Below are 24,592 nucleotides of genomic sequence, written 5' to 3' on the forward strand. Positions count from 1 at the left end.
CATTTAGATGCATAAAGTCCAAAGGTATTTATGTCTCTGCCAACCTGGGACTGAAGATGTTCTATTACTGCATGTCCTAGAGCAGCTGCCAGCTTTGTGCGGCTCTCCAAAGCCAAAGGCCAAACTCTCAGAGCTTTTTTCTTGGAGGCCATCACAGGCTCCTCTTCCAGGGCAATTCTCAGAGCTGCAGGGATGCCCTGGCCCCAAGCACTCAGAGCCTGCTTTGCACACACTGTGGCCACAACACACCAGAGGCAGATCAGTGTCTGCAGCTGGAGAAATGTCTTCTGGGTTTCAGGGCTTGGCACAAAACATAGTACTTATACCCATCCACATAGATATAAAATCTAAAAAATATTTTTAACATATTTGTGGTAGACAAATAAGTGCATAACAAGGTCTTGGAGGAGGGATTTAGAACTTACTGCAAACCCTGCTTTTCCACATAGCTGTTACAGTCCCATTGAAGCACAGCTCCTGTGAGTGGGTGCTTGTAGGACTGGCAGTACTTTGGTATTGATTAAAAATTGTTAAATAGTGGAATTAAATACCCATGGGAAGCCTTCTCAGAGTGGGATATTATGCCCTCTGTTGCCATCTGCTAGCCTCAGCCATCAGGTGAATATTCCGGATTGGAAAAACTGGAAAAAATTTACATGCTCATCACTCCGTCCACAGCAGTATTTCCTTTTAACTTCTGAAGTGAGCAGGTTACCCACAAACCAGGGCACTGGCTGGCTGTGGGAGCACCTTGCCAGTGCCCAGGGCTGTGAAGTCCAGACCTGCAGTGGCTGCGAAGCATGTCTGAGGACCATGTACTACTAGGGGAGGGCGAGCACAGGACTCACAAAATGAGGGACAGTTTTGGGGACAGTGGTTCCCCCCAGGGTGACTCCCTGATGGACTCTCAGCCACTGACTCACAGCCACCTCGGACTGAAGCTCCTCCTGCATTTGGGGACCCCCAACATCTCCTTGCTCTCTGTATGCAGGAGCAGAGGCACATACAACTGCCTGGCTGAGGTTAGCAGGCAGATTCAAAGCTGTTGGGGCAGGCTCAAGAGAGGGACGGACAAATCCCCACCTGCATCCACTCACGTTAACAAACCAGCAGATTGTGGTCACTACAGTCGCTTTCTTCATCAGGAAACCTGGTCTCACAGCCAAGGCTCAGAAAGAAAAATGGCTTCCCTTCTGAGTTACCTGTTGCTAAAGACTTTTTTGTCTCTGCATTCCATTCAGCTTTAACCTAGATGCTTGGGCCCCAGGTTTGAGCACCCATATGATCCTAGCACAGGGAAGGGTGGCAGGCCACCAAGCTGCCCTTGGATTACTAGTTTCACACTAGACGAAATTCCTCCCACATGAGGGACCTGGGATTGCAGCGCTGTGTCCCCTAGCCTGGGTCCCCCCAGGAAGGGGCAGTGACTATGCTCTCCACCAAGCCCTGCTGCAATGCACCATCTCGCTGCTGTGGGACCTCTCTGTGTGGGTCGTCAGGCCTGTGAGAAACAAAACCCATTGCAGGGAAGTCAGTGAAGGCAAGCCCCTAGTGAGGGCAAATCTTAGGAGCAAATTTTTACTGATGAAAGACTAGTTTGCGATGAGAGACATTCGTTTCTAGTGTAAACGTGGGCAGATTTGCCATATTGAGTATATCAGAGTTAAATTTATATCAGCTTGAATGGATGCTTTAAAACTGAGCTAATTTATACCTAAAATGGAACAGATGTTTCAACATGTTTGGAAATTTAACTGATGTGGGAGCCAGATTCCTCAGATAATCTACAAAGGGATATATTCTCCCCACCTAAGGGGGGGGGGGTGTCAGACCCCTGCTCTCTGACCTCTCCTTTGGTGCAGCCTTCCTTTCCTCACTGGCTATTGAGGGAGTTTAGGGTGACCTCCTAGGAAGCTAAATTAGGCTGTGTGATAGCAGTCCACATATAACATGCTTTAACTTTTGGTCAGCCCTGAAGTGGTCAGGCAGTTGACTAGATGATCATTGTAGGTCCCTTCCAACTGAACTATTCCATTCTGTTCTGTTCTGTTCTATTCTATTCCCATGTAAAAACCCACTTGTTTTGTCTACATCTTATTGTGAGTTGTTGAAGTAAATTAAATGCAGTTTTAAACCCATGTTGGGGCGGTGGGCAAGATGGAAGAAGGATCAGGCAAGAAGGATCAAGGAGGATGGAAGAAAGCTCAAGGGTTCACAAGAAAAGTGAAATCCATGGAGGTGAGGAAGGAAATAAATCCCTCTTTCAATCCATCACTGTCCTTCTTATGCAATCTTATGTGGGCTGTGGCAGTCTTTCTTTATGTATTTTATTGGATTAAGCAAGCCAAAACCCAGAGCTGGAACACTCCCCTTGAGTTTGCTCCTTTGATTCTTAGATTAAGTGGCTACCTGAGTTAAAGCATGATTCTTTAGCATGGTTAAATGCAGAACCATTTCTGTGTCTTTCACCTCAGTCACTAAATGCATCTGTAACAAAACCCGAACAGCTGGTTTCGCATACGACACTGAACAGCCCAGGGACTCGATTACAGAAGTCATATCTTTTGCCACCCTTATGATCCAGATTGCATAGGACTGCTTTTTCTCTGCCCCCAAATGCTCTTGGACTTAATCTTGACCACCAAATGCTCTACCTGAAACTGGAAAAATCTTGTGGGAAAGAGAACTGTTACTATGGAAATTCTGACCCTCCATGGATTTAGTTGGTTGTTCCTGTGTTTTGAAATACTGTGAGCTGGATGGCCTTGCGCTCACTTGGAAAACACTGGTGAAGGATAGGGATGTCTAGAATTCCATCGATATCTTTGACATTAGAGCAATATTTCAGGCTTTTACAAAATGTGGTTATTGTATTAATTTATAGGGCACATGAATTTGATGTTAACAGGCATTCATGCTCCACATTGCCTTGCATGACAAATGTTTGCAATCTTTTATTTTTGAGCTTCTAGATTTTGCAGAGCAGCTGTGTTCTGGCCTTAAATTTCACATAAATGAGCAGCATCAATTTTATGTTGTTTTGTGGTTTACTCTGAAAAATGAGATAGTGGTGGGGATTAAATCAAGTGCTCAAAAATAAGCAAGTACTTCAATGCTTTGTTGGATCTGAACCAGGATAATAAACCTTGGAAATGTGCATGTTTCACCAAGGATCAGTATAGGAAGTCCTATTTTAGTTAATTAAAAAATGATCTTGGATTCCTTATTTTATGACAAGATTCCTAGTACTGTTCATTTGTACCGAATCATCTTTTAATGCATGCATCCATGTGGTTTGAATATGACACTCCTAGTATTTATGTAGTTCATTATTCCTGTGCTATTCGAATGGTGCCTCATGTGACCTTTGTTTCACACTGTGTCTGTACTACCAAGCTGCAGTAGAAAGTCAAGGCATGCCAAAATGAAAAATAAAGCAAGGATTGTGAATTGCCCGTTTCTCCCTATTTCCTTCCCCCAGACAAGGTTTACCTGAAGCCCCTTGTTAACAGGTCAGCTAACCCAGGAATTGGTTTGCCTTTTTACAGGCTGATTGGTAGTAGTGAAGTGCAAGCCAATTTAAGATATTTTGGATAGTTGGACGCTAAATTACAGGATTTCAAATTGCAGGAGGTGTTCTGTAAAACACGAGCCAAATAACTTAATCTTCTCTAACTTGATAGAACCTACCAGTTTGGGAGGCATTTTTGGGTGTGGAAAAGGTCATAATAAGGAAAAAAATGCTTTTTGCAGTAATGAGACATGGCAACATCAGTGGGAGCTTCTCCTTAATTATTTCAGGACTCCATTTTGCAAAGAGCACAATAGCCTTGTTCAACCCTGAAACTGAATTTAAACTATGTACTGAGGTGCACACCTGAAATCGGGGACATCATTTTCACTCACATCTATGTTCCTGTTCATAACTTTACTTCTAAGTATGTGAATGAGGAAAAGTCTTGGCAGATCATTTCAAGGGCTTTGCCTTCTGAAAGACAGAGCCCTTGGTACTGTGAAAAGAGGGAGTGACAACACCATGCCCCAGCCAACATTCCTGTGTCCCTGCAATGACGAGGGTTGAGTCTGCTGTTGCTGAGTACAAAATTCGGCCCTCCAAGAACTACCTAGAAAAGGTAGGGGACTACCTGTGTTTTGGTGTACTATGCTCCACTTAAACAGTGATTTGAGTCACTATTCTGATCTTGGTGCTCTGGATTATATAGATACCTCTCTACTAATAGTTGTATGTTAATAAACCTATTGACACAAAGGCACTACTTAAGAGGATTGGCTCCTGTGCTTAAAATTAGGCATAGTTTTAAAGTTTGACTCAGGTTAGTTAGTAGCTGCTGGTCAAAATGAAGCATTTTACCTCCAGACCCACTTTATAAAAAAATCTGGAGAATGAATATCACTGTGATTCTAACTAGTAATTGGGCCTAACAATCCTCTTTTGTTCCACAGGGACAGTATCTTCTGTAAAGCCAGTGCACTGTCAAGTGAGTCTAGCATACCATCTCGTACAAGCTTCCATATGAATATCAAGGCTGCCTATCATTAGCCAAATTTGCCCTTCTTACTTTGTAGGTCAAGTGTTGCATTTAAGCATTCAGTAAATAATAGTGGCCTTTGATAATCATATCAAAGACAATGAAAGACTTTACGTTTGTTTCCTTGACCATGTTCTGGGAGAGAAGATCATTGTGACACTGAAATCTATAAAAAAGTTTATAGGACGTATGTCAAGCTTCATAAAATCCAGTTTCCTTTGGGAGAGAGGGCTGGGAGGAATTGTTTAGAGGCAAGCTGATCTTGGGCCAGCTTTGTGCAAACACTAGAACTGTCAGTAGGACTTCAAGTGCAAAGACAGTATTTTATTTCACTCATAAAGATCATCAAACTAGAACATTTATTATAAAGTATGAGAAAATAATTATGCCAGAAAGGTCAAAATGTGCAGTCACATAACTTACTGGCACTGCTGAGGAAGGTGTAGACTGGCAGCCAAAGTGCAGAGAGCATGGCCCGATGGTAAGGCAGTGCGTGAAGTCAGGCGACTGTTTCTCCCCATGGCATCTGAGTTTCTGTGTCCCATTGAGGTCTGGGAGGAAAGCCAGGAAGATTTCCTCAAAGGGAAAGGGGATGCAGGAGGTCACCCAGCTTCTGTTGCTTTTGAAAATCAACCCTAAGTGCAGAAAACTCTTATGAAAGAAGGAGAACTAAAAGAGACTTTGTGGCAGACAGAGACCCAGGGCCTTCGCACACTCCTCCTGGCCGCCTCCCTCCAGCATGAGCAGCAGTGACCAGTGAGGGACTTAAAAAAATGGATCACTGCAGGCCTCTCACTAAATAAGTCACTGTTGTAAAAGGTTGCTTATCCCTTCCACTGGGAGTTTTGTAAAGCATACGCACAAATCTCTATTTTGCAAGAGCAAAGTCTTAAATTGCCCCCAACTGCTGTGTCCCAACACCTCTTTTCTGTTGTGCACCCCCTCGAGGACCAACATTAGCCCTTGGGTACTGGAAAAACAGGTTCATTTACCCCACCCAGCTGGGTAATTTCTCCTCACCATACTTTTTAGAAGTGAAATACGTGATAATCTGAACGAATTCACACACAACTTCCTCGTGAATTAGAGCCTCTGGCTTCTGCAGTCATTCCTCTGCAAATGCCTCAGAGGATTATCCTGGATTCAATATTCTGAACAAATAAACACCTACAAACAGGAATACACATTTCAAGTTTAATTAAAAGGCCTTTTTTTGGATGGCAGTATGTGATTTATTACAATAAGCACATTCTCCCTTGAAAGTTTGTTTTAATTTTTTTCTTTTTCTCTCTCTTTTTTCCTTTCCACTTGCCCTGCACGCTGTTCTGTCTTGATGGAACAGTTTGAGTGTCAACATAATAAAGGATGAGAGAGAGAGACAATGGCTGTGAAATCCAGTTGCAAACAGAATTGTCATCGCATACATCAGTTCAAATCAACTTCTATTAGAGGACCTGAAAAGAAGTACAGACTATTACATACCTGCCTACAGTAAAGCTATGATGCATCCTACTGATATATTTGCTGCTGAGTACTGTTACTGGGCAAGATGGGCCACAAATCACATTAACTAAGACAATTCTACCATTCCTAGATCCTTATACATCTATCACTTCTTGCCCAGTAATCCTTCAGAAAGGAATCACTGTCTATAAGAAAGTTCTCCTCGTTTGTGACTATTCTTTCAAGCTGAAAATGGATGGTAATTGAAGATCATTGAAAACAGATTTAAGAATATATTGAACAGCTTGAATGAAACAGGAAAACCCATACCAGGCATTGCATTTTTTTTCAAGTTCATGGAGATGAAAATTCCAATAGTAAAAAACCCCATGCATTAAAATGCAGGCTCACAGTGGTGAGAAGGTTAGTGGAGGAAGGACAGCTGGGGAAAATCAGAGGTGAAGTACATCTCACTGCCCTCCTTCTCAAGTGACCCAGAACACAGGGGAAGGAGGTAATGCATTGGTCTCACAGTCTGTTCCCCCAAAACCCTCCTGCTGCTCTAATGTAAACTGGAGGAGGTGCGAGTGAAGGGTGATTTCTGTGGTCCACTACAATGTTCCTTAAAAAGCACATGTGAGTGTTTATCTTGTCTGTTAGACAGTGATACAAATAGTACAAACACTGGGCAACAATTTTTATGTACTCTGATACAGCTTCAGAGACAAAAGGATTAAATCCCACTTGTCCTAACATATGTTACTTCAAGGAGTCAGCCTAAAGGATTAACCATTAGGAACAGAAATGTAGTGTACCAGAAGAAAAGAAAATAATTTAACATTTGCCACACCACATCAGCTCCTTTTGGATCATCAATGGTATCAGCTATCTTGCAACCAGTAGTCATAAAGCTGCTCGGAGAGAAGCGTCTCGGAAGCCGTAGAATGAGGTACATATTGCCTTCACCGGCAGAGATCAGGATGCAGCCATAGGCATGAGATTAGATGAGGCTTCTCCTGACTCCCCTGTCTCTCAGCAATAGAGCAATTCCACTCCTTTTAATGTGCACACACAGGGTTTGACTCGACCCTTGGCAGGTTGGCATTCTGCTGGCAGCTTACATGCTCTCCAAAGCTATAGCCTCTCATTTGCTCCATATTTGCCAGTTATTAATTTTGAGCAGCCACTTCAGTCTCATATTATGGGGCAGAGCCAGAGAGACAAATGGCTCTCATTAAGCAAAGTCATTGATTTTTAATGCCAGTCATGATCATCTGCTTTGTCCTCTTGCATAAAACCATGGGCAGAATTACAGTCCACTTTTTGCGCATCATATCTCTTTTACCTGCTTTGGAAAAGGACAAGCTCCCTCTCACCCTCTCTTCTTTCCAGTCTAAGCATCCCTCACTTTTGCCAGCCCCCCAAATCTCCTTCACCAGAGCTGCTGCAAAAGCCTTTGCGTTGTGTGGATGCTGGGAGCGGTGCCAGGAGTGTCAGTGCGTTACAGCAGCAGGTCCTCCCCCCGCCCCAAATCCCAGCTCTGCTCCAGTGCTGCTTGCCCTCACAGATACACACCTCATCACCACGCGCACCGTGAAGGCTTGTGCCATCCCCCGCAACGTGCCCTTCGAAATCAAGGCAAACTGGCGCTGAAGCTGGCCTTTCGTGAGAAGTAGTTGGCCATCTGGCTACTTGTGTTAATACCCAGCAGAGCCTGTAACCAGGTAAATGAAAAACCTGTGGGGTTTCATAAGGCTGGAAAAAAATCTGGCTCTGGCAAAGCCAGTCATTAGCCATGTCCTTTGACTTCCTTCCTCTCATAGCAGCTTTGCAGTGGCTTGCTTGCATCCTTCGCCAACACTGATCATTTGTTAACATGTTCTTAGATGGTCTGCCTGCTTTACAGGTGGCATAACCCCTTCCTTATCTTCCCTTAGACCTCATGTTGCTAACAACCCAGTCCTCCCTTTCAAAGTTTTACATACTTCTGCCTACTTCCCTCCTAAGCTGTAAGTCCACTTAATCTCTTTCCAGAGTTTATACCTTAAAAACTTGAATTCTTTCAAGTATTGCGACGGCTGCTTTCTAAATCTCACCATAAAGAACTTGATCTCACACAATACAGGTATAGGAAAGGAAAAAATGCTAAACAGCAAATGAATACCAAGGGAACCTAATATTTCATTAATGAGAGCTGCTGAGCAGCTTCAAATTTGCTTCTGCCTCCTGGCAGGAATAAGGTCAAAACAAGGACATTTTTCATTCATGTACCTCACTTGACTGTTGAGAAACCTCAAGCTTGCAGTATTTCTCAGATATTCTCAGATTTTTCTGCTTCTCTGATGTAAGTCTGTTAATTTTTGGTATATTATTCTTTATTTACTGCATAGCTGTAAGGCAAGGAAGGAAGAAATCACACAAGGGTTTGAGACATCTCTTTGCTTATGGCCCAAATACAAAGCTCATTAAGTTGGCCATGTTGGCTCAAACAAAAGGGCCACTCAATCAATCCGTTACCCTGCCTCCAACAACAGCCAGTAGCAGACGCTGAGGGAAAATACATAGGAAAAGGCCCATGCAGCATGCACAGCATGTCCTTCTGCCTATCCGTAGTTTAGGAAACTTCAAGAAAAATGTTGGGGATTTATTTTTACTATTGTGAACAATAGTTCTCAATGGATCTTCTTCCACACATATAGAGAAATAATGTTTTAACACCCATTTAATCATTTAACCCGGCATTTAATCATTTTAACCCACTAATATTTTTCACATCTGAAGTATCTTGTGAAACTGAGTTCCATAGTCAAAATACGCATTGTCTGAAAAAGCATGTCATCCTGCCTCACCTAACGGCTGACCCTGGTAATTTCACTTGGATTCTCCTGGTTTCTGCCTTTAAAAATGTAATTAAAACCTCTCCTTTGTTCATCTCCACTTCAGCTCTGTTTCCCTCTGCTGTACATTATCTAAGCTGAAGAGTCCTCGTCTGTTTAATTGCTCTTTGCAGAGCCCATTACACACCTTTCTCTGAGGCTCATCTAGTTCTGAGTTGACCAAATCTGCATGCAACGTGACAAATACAGAGGCACAACAGGCATGCTCAGTGGCATATTCAGTGTTCCCTTCCCAATAATTGCCAAGCCTCTGTTTGCATCCACGACCTCTGCCTTGCAGGAGCTGATGCTGTCCCTGAACTACCCACAGCAGCTCCAGCACTTCTGCCCTGAGCAGTGCTGGCGTGCCAGTGTGGGTACCGGTGGCTGGTTTTCTCCCTACGTGTTACTTTGCATGTGTGGATAAGGAATTTTATGGGTCATCTTTTCAAAGTACTCGATACTTTGAGATCCTTTTGCAATTCTTTATGATACTTCTTCATTTTTATTACCCTGAATAATTTTGTACCATCAGTAAGTTTTGCACCTTCATTCACCTCCCTTTCCTGAGAGATCTGGAAATATACTGAGCAGATCTAGTACTCTCCTTCCACTGTGAAAACTGGCCTTGTCCTTTGTTTCCTATTATAAACAGTTATTGATCTATATCCCAGGACATTTCACCAAAGCTCTCTGAAGCTGAAAAGCACAGTGGCTCATTCATTTCCATCCCCATGTTCCTTAACTCTTTCAGAGACGCAGCTTTCCACAGCAACAACTAGACAACTCTTCCTCAAGACACTATACATACCCTCTTTTCCTTCTTCCATCTGAGATTACTTAGCTTTATCCTAGCTCCAGCCAGCAGCTCAGTACAGAAGTCTACCAGGGTGACACCTTCCTCCATCCTCATGGAATGTTTTCTTCAATGCTGGCACGTGTCACCTCCTCTGTCCCTGGCCTCTCATCCTCTCAGCCAGCAGACTCTCGAAATACTTGGCTGCCTGATGATGGTATTGCAAGTAACTTTTCAGCAATTATACTGTGTTTTCTTTGTTTGGACACAGCATATGCCTTTATGGAAGGCATATTTCTGTATCTAACAGCTTTCTTCATTCAGTTGTTTATCTGTGCTGAGCTATTTCTTTTTATTGTATTTGGTTGTATGTGTATTTTAAGCCTGTAATCAAGTAATTTAAACATTTTCCATAACACCACTGAAGCATTTACCCTGATTGTCCTTTTAATGTCTTTATAGAAAGAAGGCTTATTCTAATACTGCTCTCCTTTTGAAACAAAATGTGCTAGGCTCTTGGTTCTTCCGTTTCTACAAAAATATTGAATTTGAAATGTTATAACCAATGTAACAGAGCATCTTTGTAACAGTTACATCTTGAACTACCCCTGCTCAGCACTGAAGCAAGATTGGCTTTTACTCTCATTAAGTATCAGACAAAGTGCTAAAAGAAACCATCATCTGTGGTATCTAAAATGTACTCCCAGCACTGTGCTCCATTATGCAATTTATTAAGCCTTAATTGGAGCAGCTGAAATCTTCCGTTATTATTCTGTTTTCTGCCTTTACAGCTCCTGTGACTTTGTTCAGAGGTGGAAGTCACCATCCTGGTCAAGGGGTTGTTTGTATACCTGAATCCTCTGCTCCTCCTACTTGGGCAAGGAATGTCAGGGCACTGAGTTTCTGCGATATTTAATGAAACAGTTAAGCTTTCTGATCCAATGCAATATTTTCTTCCGCATTTGCAGTGGGTGTTCTTTTCTCTAGATTGTACCATAATAAAAGACATTCAACTGTACAATTTTTCTTAACTGCTGTCATCATACAATGCACTGCAGGTGAGCAAAGGCAAGTTATTACCTGCAGCCACTGCATGAACAAATCCCGCAGCTGATTAATCTAGCACTGAGACTCATGCTGAGCCCTTAGCCTCATCTCTTACCCACCTCTGACCTGGAGAGCGTCAGCTCTTTTCCCATCCATTCCACGAACACCAGCCAAGCATGGCTGGAGCAGACACTGAAAACTATTGAGTGTGTGCAATGTGGTTACTATCACAGCATCCTTTTGAAATAACGTTAGATTACACAGCAAATGGGGTGGACGGGGAGACGGGGGGAGGGGGACAGTATTTGGACCCTCTGTTCAAGGATAGGCTGATTTCCCCTGTAAAATGCCACCACTGCTTAGGCTGGTGAAGGCAGAGCACATAGTTGACCTTGCAGTGACTTTGGGAGTGTGCAGGTTAAATTTCTGCAGCACTGTGTGCACACAGCGTACAAGGTAGCAGCAGTCATTATGAATGGGAGCCCGAACCTAGTTACTGGCTCCCCAAGAAAAAGCCACATCCCCGCCGTACCTACAGCAGCTGCTGCTTTTTGGCAAATGTACAAATAGTAAAAACAATCCCAGCGAGGTGCTAAAAGCAAAGAATCGATCGTTATCGCTGCCTCAGCTTGGGGAAAGGAATAAACAGACTGTAATAAGTGTCAGATTTCTACAACTGCTCTTTCTCCATGGGGAGTAAGACTATCCACTCCTCGCCAGCTAAGCAGAGGTCAGGGCCATGCCAGAGGAAGTAGCTACCATTAGCAGACATGAAGAACAGACGTGGTGTGTTGGTGGGGTCTGTCTGAACTAAATAACTGGTTGATATAAGAGCAGCTAACCACTATTGGGGCTGATGCAGATCCTTAAGTATTTTGGTTTCTTAACAGGAAAACAATATGTTTCAAACCTCCAGACAAATTGTAGTTAGCCTGAAAGGGCCAGTCCGTCCTTGGAAAATGCATGTTATTGGAGCTGCCCCAGTGCCACACATTTCAGCTGTGGTGTGAGCCAGCCCCCAGTTCCCGTAACGCTGCTGAAGCTTATCTAGCTCAGGGCTCGCCCAGCCTCGTGGGGATGCCGTGTCAGTGCGTGGGACTTGATCCTCCTCGCTCAGTGCCCCTCTGAGCTGCCACTGCAACTTGCTTGAACACAAGAAGATTCTAGAAGAAGCAATTACAGATCAAACTACCCACAGAAAGAGTTTATTCCTGGAGGTTGGCTTATGCCTGGCAGAAAGCTGGTTTGAATTCTTTCAAACTTTATTTTAATCCTGTCTAATGTGACTATGAATATTGCCTTTGCCAGTCTCAGTGTATAATCATTTTTCCAGCCGAGCTCAGGGCTGGCTGCCAGGCCATCCTATGGAGATGAACTCCACAGGCTGTGCATGCAGCACCCAGAAGGGCTCCTTTGCATCTTGCTTACTTGATGCTTTGCATTTCGGCTAGCACTCCCTGTCGTGACATGTTGTATCGGCTGTGACTAACGATACCGGTTTCAACAGCCCTGATGCTGAGGAGGGGCAAAATACAATCGTGACATCCCCATCATTGCCAGGGCCTGGCTGTGCTCAGGCACAGGGCTAGCTGGCCGGGCAGGGAAACACACCTGCTCGAGAAGCCAGTTCTCTTCTTCTTTGCTCCCCCCTCATGTGCAGACACCCCACAGAACATTCCCAGGGCATTTCTTTAGAGCAATATTTGTCTTGTCAGCAGCGAGTGTGTTAAACTTTGCTGTGATCCAAGTCAGAAAAAAAGCAAAAAAGCCTCTCTATGGCTGCTGTTAGACACGGCGGCTGTGTTACGACTGTGTGCGCCACTTGACTATGCATAACAGTGTTAGGCTGCTATGCAGTGCGGTCTTGATTCTCCGGAATAAAATCGCCACTCTGCCAGGTCACTCCCACTGTGGGAGTGAAGCTGCTTATATTTTTCCTTAAAAATTAAAAAAAAAAAAAAAAAAAAAGAAATCTGGGCCTGCTGCAGAAAACATTATTGAATTCAAATCTGTGGTACAAAGAAATCTAGATTTTGCTCGAATCTGCTCTGTCGACTCAAGGCTCAGGGCTTTTTTTCCCCTTTCAGTTGGTCCTTTCTAGTCTCCTTCCACAGCACTTTTCTCTTTTCTACATTTACCAGTATGGGAATCCTACAAGCATTCAAAGGGATATTGCAGCATGATACAAACTCACACGTACAGGAGCCTATTTTTTAAAATGTAACTTTAAGACTGCCCAGTGCGAGTGTCTTGAGGAAACTCCCGTTTGTCGTTTTGCAGAAACAACATCACAGAGGAGCAATTTATAATGCCACTTTCAAGGGTCTGAAGACACAGTTCATCCATGTGTACCTCTCTGCTCTTGTGCTGGTCGTCTGCTAACCCACAACCTCTCCACGCAGCAACCTCTTGCTAATGCATTCTGCTTATGAACAAAAGGAGGGTGGAGGGTTTTTTTTTCTGTTTTCTAATAACCAGGAATGGTACAGAAATGTGGGGGGGGGGTGTCTTTTTTCTTTTTTCTCTTACTATAAAGGTGGTTACACAGCTAGCTCTTCATGTCTGAATTTGTTTTTGTGGGCTAGCAACACCAGCATTTAGATCACCTGTGGTGTGGTGTGATATGAAAGAGAAAAAATCAGGCCCTCTCCATTTATACCTCACCAATCTCATTTATATGAGTGGAGATCTGGGATAGCAAACCTGCTTCAGTGTGGCAGGTTGATTTATAAGGTGCCATAAATGCACAGTGCTGCTCTGATGCTGAAGATTACTTTGGGTTGCTGCCCCACTTCCATTAGTGTTATGTCACTTGAGAGTTACTTAGTCAGAGCTCCCTTTCATACAAAGATGTGCAGCCAGAGCTGATTTCCCCGGTTCCATGCGTGCTGGTGCTGCCTGTCCTCGGTGCCACCCACCGCTCACTTGGGCAGGGATGGTGCCCCAGGGTGATGCTGACTGCTGCACACACTGCTGGCAGAGCATGGGTGGTCCTCCAGGGCTTGGGCCCCCCCAAACCTAATGTCCCTGAATATCGCCTTATTCTTTCAGGTGGCCTCACCTGAATTCATGAACTACCTAAATTTACAGCAAGGAAAGCCACCCTTTCGAAGACAACATCCTTTTTTTTTTTTTTTCCTTCTATTTCAGTGTCTTGGCTGGTTCTGAGTGAAATTTTCCCTGGAGGGATCAGAGGACGGGCCATGGCTTTGACATCTAGCATGAACTGGGGTATAAATCTCCTCATCTCCTTGACATTTTTGACTGTAACTGGTAAGATTTCTCTGTGTCCTTCCAAGCTTATATTCTCCTAGTGGGCAAAATTAATCTTTCCTATACAAACAACATTGCTAAAATTGCAGCCATGATGCCCCAGGAGCCAAATTCAGATCTCCATTTAGGTGCTGTTTGTTAGTGTAACTTCACCGTTTCCACCACATCTTTCTAAGTTTGCGCTAGTAATTACAGCCTCATGATGCTGGCTATCAGAGCGCCTTGCACATCAACTCCATAGGCTCTGAACCCCAGCTCTTAAAAACACCATTGCCTTAGTAGGTTGAAAACACATAATAGTTAGGATTTAGTCCTGCATCTTCTGAAGTCAATGGAAGTTCTGCTCTAGATCAGACCGCAGCTTTTCTGATCAAACATTTTTAAAGACAATCCCATTGAAATCATTCCTTTTCACAGGAAGGTCCTGGCTTTGAGAAAATTTCCTTTAGAAAAAGGTATCTTTGTAAGGTAAAAATGTTTCATGTTTTAATGCGAGAAAGTAGACTACCATACAGTAACTTATAATGTGATGATCAACAAGGGAAAAAGTTAAATGCTGATGTTGAAATTCATTGATTGGCAAATATTTTTTTCTAATTTTATTTCATAAGAAGTTTTGCAAATTTTAGTTTTCAGTCTTATTCTGAGGAAAATATGTGCTGAAAATAAAAATATATAAGGGAACAGAAATTCCAGGTTTTGTTCAACTCTACATTACTCTCCACTGGAGGCAAGCAATCAACCCACAAAAAGTCGAAGTGGTTTTCATACTGTTAGAAGCATTTTGAGACGGATTCAAAAATGACTGTGATCTGAGACTAAAATAGGTTTTACATTGGTGTTCTCTTTTCTTAAAAAAAAAAAAGGAGAGAGAGAGAGAGAGAAAAACCCCTGAGTACTATCCTGATTAAAACTAGGAAAAATATGCCAGGTCAAACTCATTTTGTCCACACTAGCACTTCAGTGAGATCAAGGGTCCTCTTCAGAAGCAAATCATCCAGTTGTCCCCACTCCCTGCACTTTGGTTTGCATCATAGAACTGCCCTCTGGAACTACACAAGCTTTTGGACAAAACCAAACCAGAAAATTCAGTGAATGCACTCCAGCTGCCAACACTTGCTCAGTCCTTGGACCAGACTAAAGCTCTTCCTAAGGAAATGTTCCCCAAACCAGATAGTGCAGACCTCAGGTCCCCAGCATCAACTGTTTCACCTGAAGAACCCCTCCCATTACTTGTTAATGCACACATAGCCATTAGTCTGGTCTCAGTTTCAATGAGTTTAAAGCTGCAGTAACTCTATTGGCTTAGCTGGGTCTAATCTGGATTTATGAAACTGTAACTACAGGCAAATATGCGTTCCTAGTCTACAGCAGAAAGGCAGAATTGGAAATTCTGTCTTCAGATGAATACAGGTGGAGGGCACGGTGGCCAGCAGCACCTACACTGAGGTGTCTGATGCAGAAGATACTGGCTGGAGTAGCAGCTTCAGCTGCAATTTTTAGCTCACGACACAACTGACAAATGTCTCAACTGTCCAGCTTAGTTTTAGCAGGGAAAAGGGCTTAAGGGGCCTGCAGCAGCCTGTTGGGTTTGTATATGCTTTACTTCCCAGGGGCTGTAGAGTGCATCCCTCAGCCTGAGGACCTACCTGCCCCTGGACTGTAGGCTCAGAAAACCACTAGTTCTCGGCTGGCCCCATTAGGAGTTCGCTCTTGGATCCCTTTCTGGTGCAGGACTTGCAGTGGAAGTGCTGGGAACTGACAGGCAGGGAAGATTAGCTGGAGACAACTGCAACAGTGTGAAAAACGCTTGGTTTTGCTCCATGAAAGAATGTGCAACAAAACCAGACACAGGTGGAAATTTGAGGTGCTTGTGACCCCCGGTGCCTTTGCACAAACCAGTAACAATGGCTACTTACTGTTTCATCTAGAGTGACCACAAGCAAAATAAATCAATAGGTTCATGCTAAATGGGTCAATATGTGCTCATCAGTTTTCTTTCATAAGGAGTATTAGAAAAAGTGAAACCACTCTTCTTTTTCAAATTATGGCCAGGCACAAATAAGTGAGCCAAGAATAACAGCCTAGCTTCTTTCTAACTTTCCTGTGCATTAGGGGCTGTATCCTATTAAAATAATGGCAACAGAAAAAAATTATACTATTTGAAAATTTAAAAAACACCATGTTTTCTTTCTTTGTAGAGCTCATTGGCTTGTCCTGGGTGTGCTTCATTTACACAATAATGAGCCTAGCATCCCTGGCTTTTGTTATTGTGTTTATACCAGAGACAAAAGGATGCTCTTTGGAGCAAATATCCATGGAACTAGCTAAACAGTAAGTACCAAGTCTGTGACCGCATCCCCCAGGTGCCCGAGGGACAAAGCCTTTCAGTGCCATATGCTAAAAGAAAGGAAACTACGCTGTTTTTTTTCTGGAAAAATCAGATTCTCTCAAGGCTTGAGCTTTGTACATGTTCATCTGAGTGACCAAGCAAACATTTTGTTGGTGCTGAAAGACTGGCCCTAAAGGGGTGGTGGTTTCCAGCACCACTGTGAGAAACACCTGCAGCCAGACCTGGCTCCTCTGCACTTTTGCTGACTGGCATTCCTGGAGAGGAGGGTAACTGTGTTCTCATATTTAGGGCTGTGTGTCTTGGTTTGCATGCAGAAAAAGGGAAGGAGAGAGGCTCTATCGCAAATACTTCAAGGCTCTATGTGAGTTTTGATAGCTCTTCTAGATGGGCATTTTTGGTGCATTTACTGAGTCCTGTGGCTCTGTAGGCTCTATGAGCTGATACCCAAAAAAGGTTCTTCTAGCATGAATTTTGTGTCCTCACCTCACCAGATAAAAAGAGTAGAAGAGCAATGAGAGGGAGAGAGTGTTGGTGACATGAATGCCGGCTCCTTTAATACGACCCATTCTGACTGGTTTTGTGTCTTTGGAGTCTACTTGTCTTTTCTCAACCCTCAGAAGTAGGGTGGCCCTTGGAATTACATACGTTCAACAAAAGTAGCACAGCAATTTGGAGAACAGAATTAAACGGTCTGCTGATACAAATGCTGTTCACTTACAATCTCCAAATGCAGGTGTCATTGACCATAAATTAACTGGCTATTTTTATTGTCAATTTGCTGCTGGACCCAGTCTTTTCAGTTGGTTTTGGCCATTAAAAAAAAAAAAAGCAAACAAAAAAACCCCCACACCCTAAGCAGCCCTGGTGTTTAAAATGCAGCACCCTCCTGGTCTGTGCAAAGAGCTGCTCCTACAGCAGCTACTTGCTTTTTTGGACTCATTTCAGAAGTTATCAGCATAATGAATAAGAGGATAAAGAAATGACAGGGAAAACGATTCAGTAGACCAAATTTTTGCAGGGCTGATGGCTTGGGGTGAGAGTCAGGCCTCACCACAGCTGGCGGCACGCTGCTAGGGGAGCATCCCCGGTCCCTCCGCACACCCAGGCTTGGTGGGGAAACGGAGGCTCCTTCCCTCCCTCCTGCCGACAGCCTGTCAGCAGGCAAGACCAGTGACACCCGGAGAAAAAGGCTTGAAGGCACGGGTAGAAATATTCAAACTGAAAATAAGACACATACTGTTCGACAGCAGAAGTAATTAACGTGTGAACAGCCTAGTGCGATGGGTCATCCTGTATTTGGGGTTTTTAGATTACCAGAGGATATTTTTTTTTTCCTAAAGGGTACGCTGCACCTCAGCCAGGCTTGGAGGAGGTTGTTTACGGGCTAATTAAGAGCAATTATGCCAGTGCAGAGAGCCCGGAGCTAATGGCGCTGCCGGAGCCGCCGGGCCCTCCGTCGCAGCGGTCACTGCCTCCCAGACTGAGAAACTGGCGTTTCTGGTCGTCCCCCCGCGGCCTCCCCTCCCTTCTCTTTAAAGACACACGTAAATCCAGCCGGGGCCGGGGCCGGCGGCCCGGGCGGAGCGTGCGGCGGGGCCGCCCCCGCGCGGGCCGGCGAGGAAGCGCGGCGGGCCGGCGGAGCGACCCCGGGGCCGGGCCGGCCGGGTGGTTGTTGGGCCGGCCGGGTGGTTGTTGGGCCGGCCGGGTGGTTGCTTGGTTGGGCCGGCCGGGTGGTTGTTGGGCCGGCCGGGTGGTTGTTGGGCCGGCCGGGTGGTTGCTTGGTTGGGCCGGCCGGGTGGTTGTTGGGCCGGCCGGGTGGTGGTTGGTTGGGCCGGCCGGGTGGTGGTTGGTTGGGCCGGCCGGGTGGTGGTTGTTGGGCCGTCCCGGTGGTGGTTGGTTGGGCCGGCCGGGTGGTGGTTGTTGGGCCGGCCGGGTGGTGGTGGTTGGGCCGGCCGGGTGGTTGCTTGGTTGGGCCGGCCGGGTGGTGGTTGTTGGGCCGGCCGGGTGGTGGTTGGGATGGCCGTGCTCCGCCTGCAGAGCTGTCCTGCCGGCCAGCCCTGCCCTCGGTGGCGGGCGCAGGCAGCGGGGCGAGCGCTCTGCCAGCTGTGCTCGATGGCAAACCTCTGGGGCTTTTTTTGCTTCTCCAGGAAATACGTGAAGACCCCCTTGTGCTGGATGAGCCAGCGCAGAGAGACACTGGTGCCGGTGGAACTTGCCAAGAGAGAGAAAGAGCAGCTCTACTAGACCCGGGGCGATCCAAGCAGCCTTCACCAAAAGACTGATTAAAAACAAAAAAAAAAGTTCAGCGATGCTCACACTCTGATGGGACATTTGGTATCTTTATTATAGGCAAGATAGTCTCTCTTTCATTTCTTAGTAGAGCTTCTTTCAGTGGCAGTTTACAGCCAACATTAAAGATCGCTGTAGTTTTTATAACTTACTGGAAGTCTAGGCTCCCTCTGTTTCAGACCACCACCCCTCATCTCCCCTGTGGTTACTCACCTCTTACATGCAGGAGGTGAATGGACATTGGAATATTGTGCACGATTCTAGTTAGCCCTATTCAACAAGAGTTCAAAGAACAATTGGGGTGCCAAGGAGAAGGAAGAGTCTCACAGGAGGAGCCCACCAAAGACAGGTCTGTTTAGCCTAGCAAAAAAGGGGCTGAAAAGTGTTAACAACACTCTGTCAGTATATTAGGGAAGACAACACTATAGAGCAAAAATGGACAACTGTGGAGTGTAAAGGATGATGTTAGTGCAAAGCAACCGGGTATGAACTGTTTACGAATTAATATAGGCTTCAGCTTAACACGACTTGAAAAAAGGATCTTGTTCATCAGAACTTAATTATTTATAAAACGGAGCACGCTCAGCTTCTAAGAGGAACTTTACCTACAGTTTCCTGGGAGGGCCAGGATTCAGTGACCTAGGAAATACTCCTCAAAAAAACCACAGTCAAATTGTTTAATGGGGGGATATTTGCATAATCAATTACTCGAGACTGAGGATGGCCTTACAGAAGAGGAGATAGGATTTCTTTGGCTTCCCAGTCCCAGGAAAGTTAGAAGCTGGCAGTACGAGAGTTGATGCCAAAATCATTCTATTTCTCAACACAGGGCACACTGGACTTTGACTTTTGGATTCAGAAAGCGAGAACTGTGTGGTACAGGGCAGCACAAAGGGAGTTCAGAAACTGTAATCACTGCAAATCATAAATTACATCCAATTCTTGGTTATTGCTTAGCAAGTGTATCCTGAATTACTCAACAAACCTCTACAAAGGGTTATCTGTATGGGTCCCATCAAAGAATGTAGGTCTTTTTTTCTTAGAAGGTTAATAGTTTTTTTTAGAATGATCAGTAGATAAATATTTATTAGCAGATAAATAAATGGCTCTTTGTCTAAAGAAAAAAGCATGCTTTAAAAGCATGCTGGCTGTCTCAGCAGCCACACAGTGGCATTTCTTCCAGCATTTAATTGAGGAAGCAAGACTGACACTGTCAGCTGGAGTGCAGATACTACTTCAAACTAAGCACATGATCCCACTTTATTTGCTGTCTCATAGCATAAAAATCACGTGACTGTGTCCTGCACTGAAGGAACAGTAACTTGCTAATCTAGGTAAAGTTTTACTTCTGAACAGAGCGGATCAGTTCTGATCAGATTCTTACATGGTCACACTTCTAGGTACTGGCACTGTAAATTTATAGGAGCACATCTATTCAGACAGTGAGGATGTGTTCAAAACCTGAAAAGAAACTATTGAAGCCACGGACATGATTTGCCAGAAGTCACTGGACATTTAGCTACCTCAGGTTGGGAACCTACTGGCCAAGTCTGTACCACAACCTTCTTGTATCGTAAGCTTTAAGGGAACCAATATCAAAACCTGTTGGACTTTTGGTACAAAGGCCAGGTAAATAGTTATCACAATGCAGGATTTTTAACTATGCAGATCCCATGTCATCTAAAACAAGCAAAACACTTACTTGCTAGGCCACTGGCTAGCAGGTCAGCTTATGGCGGCCTTTTTCTCTGTCCTGATCTTAGAGCCAGCAGTCCTCACAATAACCTTGTGGGCACTATGAGACCGGGCTGCATTCAGGGATTCTTGTCATAGTATGCATAAGGCTCAGCAAGGTGCAGTTTTTGGCATACACAACGTACCAAAGATTAAGTAAAATCTTCTCATAAGGGTCCATGTGAGCCCTTTTGACATAGTCTATAAGCAACGAGAGACCGAGCACACCCAGGACACATGGACAGACAGTGGGACTGTACACCTGAGACGTAGGTGACTCAGACTGAAGGCCCCATCAGAAGCAGTTAAGCTTGGAAGCCTTTTGCTCTCATTCCCTGTGGGGAATTGGCAGGTTCCCATCCCAAGCTAAAATTCCACCCTGGATCTCAGGTGCTTCCACAGACATGGAAAACTTTGGATTCTATTACTTTGAATTTTGCAATAAAAATTGAAGACCTGCTTAGAATTTTGTTTGAGGTCTACAGTTCCAATATCGACCACAACAGGCTAGAAGAGGTCCCTGCATGGGAGACAGCCCATAGCAAAGAGCCTCATTGCGCTTCCCTGACCGCAGCAGGAACAGTTCACTCCACGCTGCAGCAGCAGGAATTGGCAAAGGTAAGAGTATTCCTGTAACTTCTACAAATAGTCAGGAAAAGGATGCCAAATGTGTTAGAGCTCAGCCACGTAAAAGTTTCATAGCAGTGTGAAACAGGAAGAGCTGGAGAGCTGGGTTTGGAGCAGTGGGAGAGAAGAACCAGGACGTGGCCAAAACCTACAAGATTTGGTGGGTTTTTTTACTTGGGTTTGGGGTTTTTTTTTGGGGTGGGGGTATTTGGAATGCTCAGTTCAGCATCCTGATCTTTGCACTTTTGGGATCAGCTCACATTCTGATACACAGCCTGAATTTCATTTTTTTTTTAACCATAGTACGCTCAAGCAAAGAATAGTTTTGAAAAATACCGATGCCTTCTTGCTAGAGAAAACACCACATTCTATTACTGAAATGGAAAGAATAATAAAACATGGGATACATGGTTGGTGCCATGTGTTGCATAATGAGTATGTGTCAAGCCTGGAAGCCTGGCAAGCATTTGTTGAAGAAACTAGAACTTCTCAAGTGCCAGCAAAGGGCTGCAGGTGGACCTGCTAATACTGTAAAGCTTTTTTCTTAGATCAACAGTGGTATTTTCTTTTTATAAAACCTATACATTCCACTGTCAGTTCTGAACACTTGTAAAATGATCTTGTCAAAAAACAGAGTCCGAACCCACCATTTGCTGGATTTTTGCATGTTAGTACCTTCCTCAGTTTTTTAGCATTGATGTCTACTGAAATCTCCCCACCCGCTTCATGTTTAAGCTGGAGGACAGTTATCAGTATCATGCATTCTACTAAATCAGCTTCAGAACAAGAAATATTAAGGTGACTCTGGGTAGTCTTCCAAGTATGCCGTTAGTTTACCAACATCATTCTTATACTAACAAGTGCCTGAGATTAAATCAAGTAATATAATGTATTTTTAGTACGACTATATTACAGGAAATTCATCCCTTTCCTGATCTGTGACTTTACCAGGTAGTGCATTACGCACATTTCCAATATCATCCCCATTTGCTCTGGCTGGTACTGTTTTCTGATAATTGTCTCTAGATAGCAGACATTTTGCACATGCAGTCCAAGCCCATACCAGCTTACAATTTCTATTACATCACATTTAGTGAAAGAAGCTTCTGCAAAATCTTTGTCAGCATTGCAGCTTTCCAAACAAACCTCTGCTGTAATAAATTTTGTGAGTGTTCTTGCAAAAATAAATTTAACGCAGAGAATACCACAGAAATTGTCTCTCCACCTTACAGGTTTTGGGTTCATTGTGAGCTCTTCTAAACTTTCCCCATGTGCAGCTATTTAGTGCATACAGAAGTAAGTAAAAATTCCATCTTTCTGAATAAGGCATAGCTCCAACACTGGTTTAACTGCACAGACCATAATAGCTTCAGATACCTCCAAAAGGTGATGATGCTCCAGTCAAGGACATTTTAAATCATTATCAGCTATAGTCTTAACTGTAGTCCTACAGACTTAGCCCTATATAGCCCTATAAACGTAGCCCTGATTGTACTGGTCTTTTATAACAAAGCCTGCACATCTGATGACATAGCACTGGCAATCACAACCTCATCAACTATGAAAATACAAGGGAAAAAAGGGACACGTCTTACAAATCACATTCCTGCATCTCTGAAGCACTCCACAAAAAAATTTGTCCCAGCTCTAAAATTATTCAGCAATGGATTGGATTACAGAATATGCTTATTAAATTTGCAGGCAATACTAAACTGGGAGGGACTGGGTTGGAATTCAGAGCTTCACAAATCTGTGAGAAGGGTCCGAAAAAAGCAGGACACAGTTCTGAAAGCCTAAGTGCAAATTTCTCTGGTAATGCTAATTGCAAGTCAGAGAATGATAAAATGGAGCTAGAAACTGCAGGAAAAGATCTAGTGGTTATGACAACTCACAAGCCAGCAATGAGTCAGAGTTATCATTCTACTGCAAAAAGGAGCTCTTAGTAGGTTGTATAAATAGAACCTTAGTAGGTTGTATAAATAGAACCAACCCTTCTCTTTAAGGAATGTGAAATAAACTTTTTATGGCGCTGCTAGTGCCACAGCTGAGCACTGTGCAGAGTTTTGCATGGGATCTACCCGGAGAATCCAGGGACAGATGAACAGTGCTCTAGAAAACACAGCCATTGAGGAAGAGCTGATTGACAGGTAAGTTTAATCAAAGCACCGCTCCTCACGCTGGAGGTGAGAGCTAGCATGCTGAGGCATGCTGTCTGGCCTCAGGTCCACATCGTGACTGCAGGAGTCGATAGCGAGAGCCTAGGTGGAAACAGCATAACACGGCAAAGGAAACAAAGACAAACTCTTGAAGATGGGGAAGGGGGTGTGTGTGTATATGCATGCATGCATAAGCAGCAGCAGCAAGTCTTATTCCAGACCGAGGTGGGGACCTACTGATTGAGAGCAGTGATGGGAAATAGTGACATCCCTGAGCATAAGCATACACTGCCAAATGCCCTTCATCATCAGAGGTTTTAAAGAGTATTTGTTTGAGGCTCCCTTGGAGCTAGGATAGGTGAGCACACATTTCAAGGAATCTTTATTTGCTATTATTATTTCTCAATACTACCCTGGAAGTTTAGTAGTGTGCTTTTTGTCCCCCTTACAGATTGTTACGAAGGCCTCAAACTGCGAGCATGGATCTAAGCAGCACTTGAAACAGTTCCCATTTTAATACATTGCAGCTCATTATTATGTTCCATTTTTGTTCTAACAGGCAGACTTCATACTACGTGACAGTGCTAAGAAAAAAGTGAAACGTTCCTCTTTCTCCATAGGTAAATTTAGGAGACACATATGCTTCACAAAAGCTCCAGAATTTCACTGGTAGCACTCAAGCGCTTTGTAATTTGATCCCAAAGAAAAAGAGGCAAGCCTAATCTAAGACAGCTATTGTAGTTATAAAGGCCAAATCCTCATTCACCAGTTTAGGACTACACTTTGTTCCTGGAAAACCCATTACAATTTTGTTCATTGTTCAATACCTTCTGCTTTTTCTTTTTTTAAATTGTAACAATAATACACTAATGTTCCCTAATGATGGTTCGTCCATTGCTCTCTCTGACTTTTCACAAAATCCTCATTAGTGTCAGGAGTACCGAGGTCCACATTATCTTCTATAAGAACTGGAAAGCTTGCATATAGCAAGCATCCCTTTCCCTGCTCTTTATCATGAATTCTGTGACTGTTGAACTCAGCTTAGTAATTTCATGCTTATAAATCCTCTCTTTCCTACCTACACTGAGCTTAAAAGGGCTTTTATGAACATATTGCTTAAAGCTTGTGACAAATTGTTGCTTCTTTTTGTTCACAAGGGGTTTGGTTGAGCATTTCCCATACTATTCCTTCCTTTCCATAATTTCTGCATGAAGTCACTATGAACAGCCCCAACTTCTATACCATCCCCTCAGCCAGATTAAATACAATACGCTAGGCAGTTGCTTCTTCAGGATGTTTTTCCACCTTTCTTTCACAGCTGTGACTTCTGGTACAGTAACAGCTCATGGTTTACTATTTTTTAGCACCCACTAAGACTGTGTATTACCTGCAGCACACAATAGTAGTGTTACATTTCTCTTCAGTGAGATAGGGAAAAAAGACATACA

General features: G+C 43.9%; 1 protein-coding gene across 3 annotated transcripts in view; it reads left to right on the forward strand.

Annotated features, from left to right (window-relative positions):
- SLC2A12 (solute carrier family 2 member 12) overlaps nt 1-21,423 on the forward strand; it is a 35,445-nt gene extending 14,022 nt beyond the window's left edge. Inside the window, exons 3-5 of one of the 3 annotated variants that reach the window (XM_069787272.1) lie at nt 13,863-13,985; nt 16,187-16,319; nt 18,486-21,423. In XM_069787272.1, coding sequence (XP_069643373.1) covers nt 13,863-13,985; nt 16,187-16,319; nt 18,486-18,582 — 353 coding nt within the window. In that variant the 3' untranslated portion in view covers nt 18,583-21,423. The remainder of the gene's footprint in view (nt 1-13,862; nt 13,986-16,186; nt 16,320-18,485) is intronic. The other 2 variants (XM_069787273.1, XM_069787274.1) reach the window with 2 other exon arrangements.
- The last annotated feature ends 3,169 nt before the right edge of the window (nt 21,424-24,592 follow it).

Source organism: Haliaeetus albicilla, chromosome 7 (assembly GCF_947461875.1).
Source record: "Haliaeetus albicilla chromosome 7, bHalAlb1.1, whole genome shotgun sequence".
Taxonomy (NCBI): Eukaryota; Metazoa; Chordata; class Aves; order Accipitriformes; family Accipitridae; genus Haliaeetus; species Haliaeetus albicilla.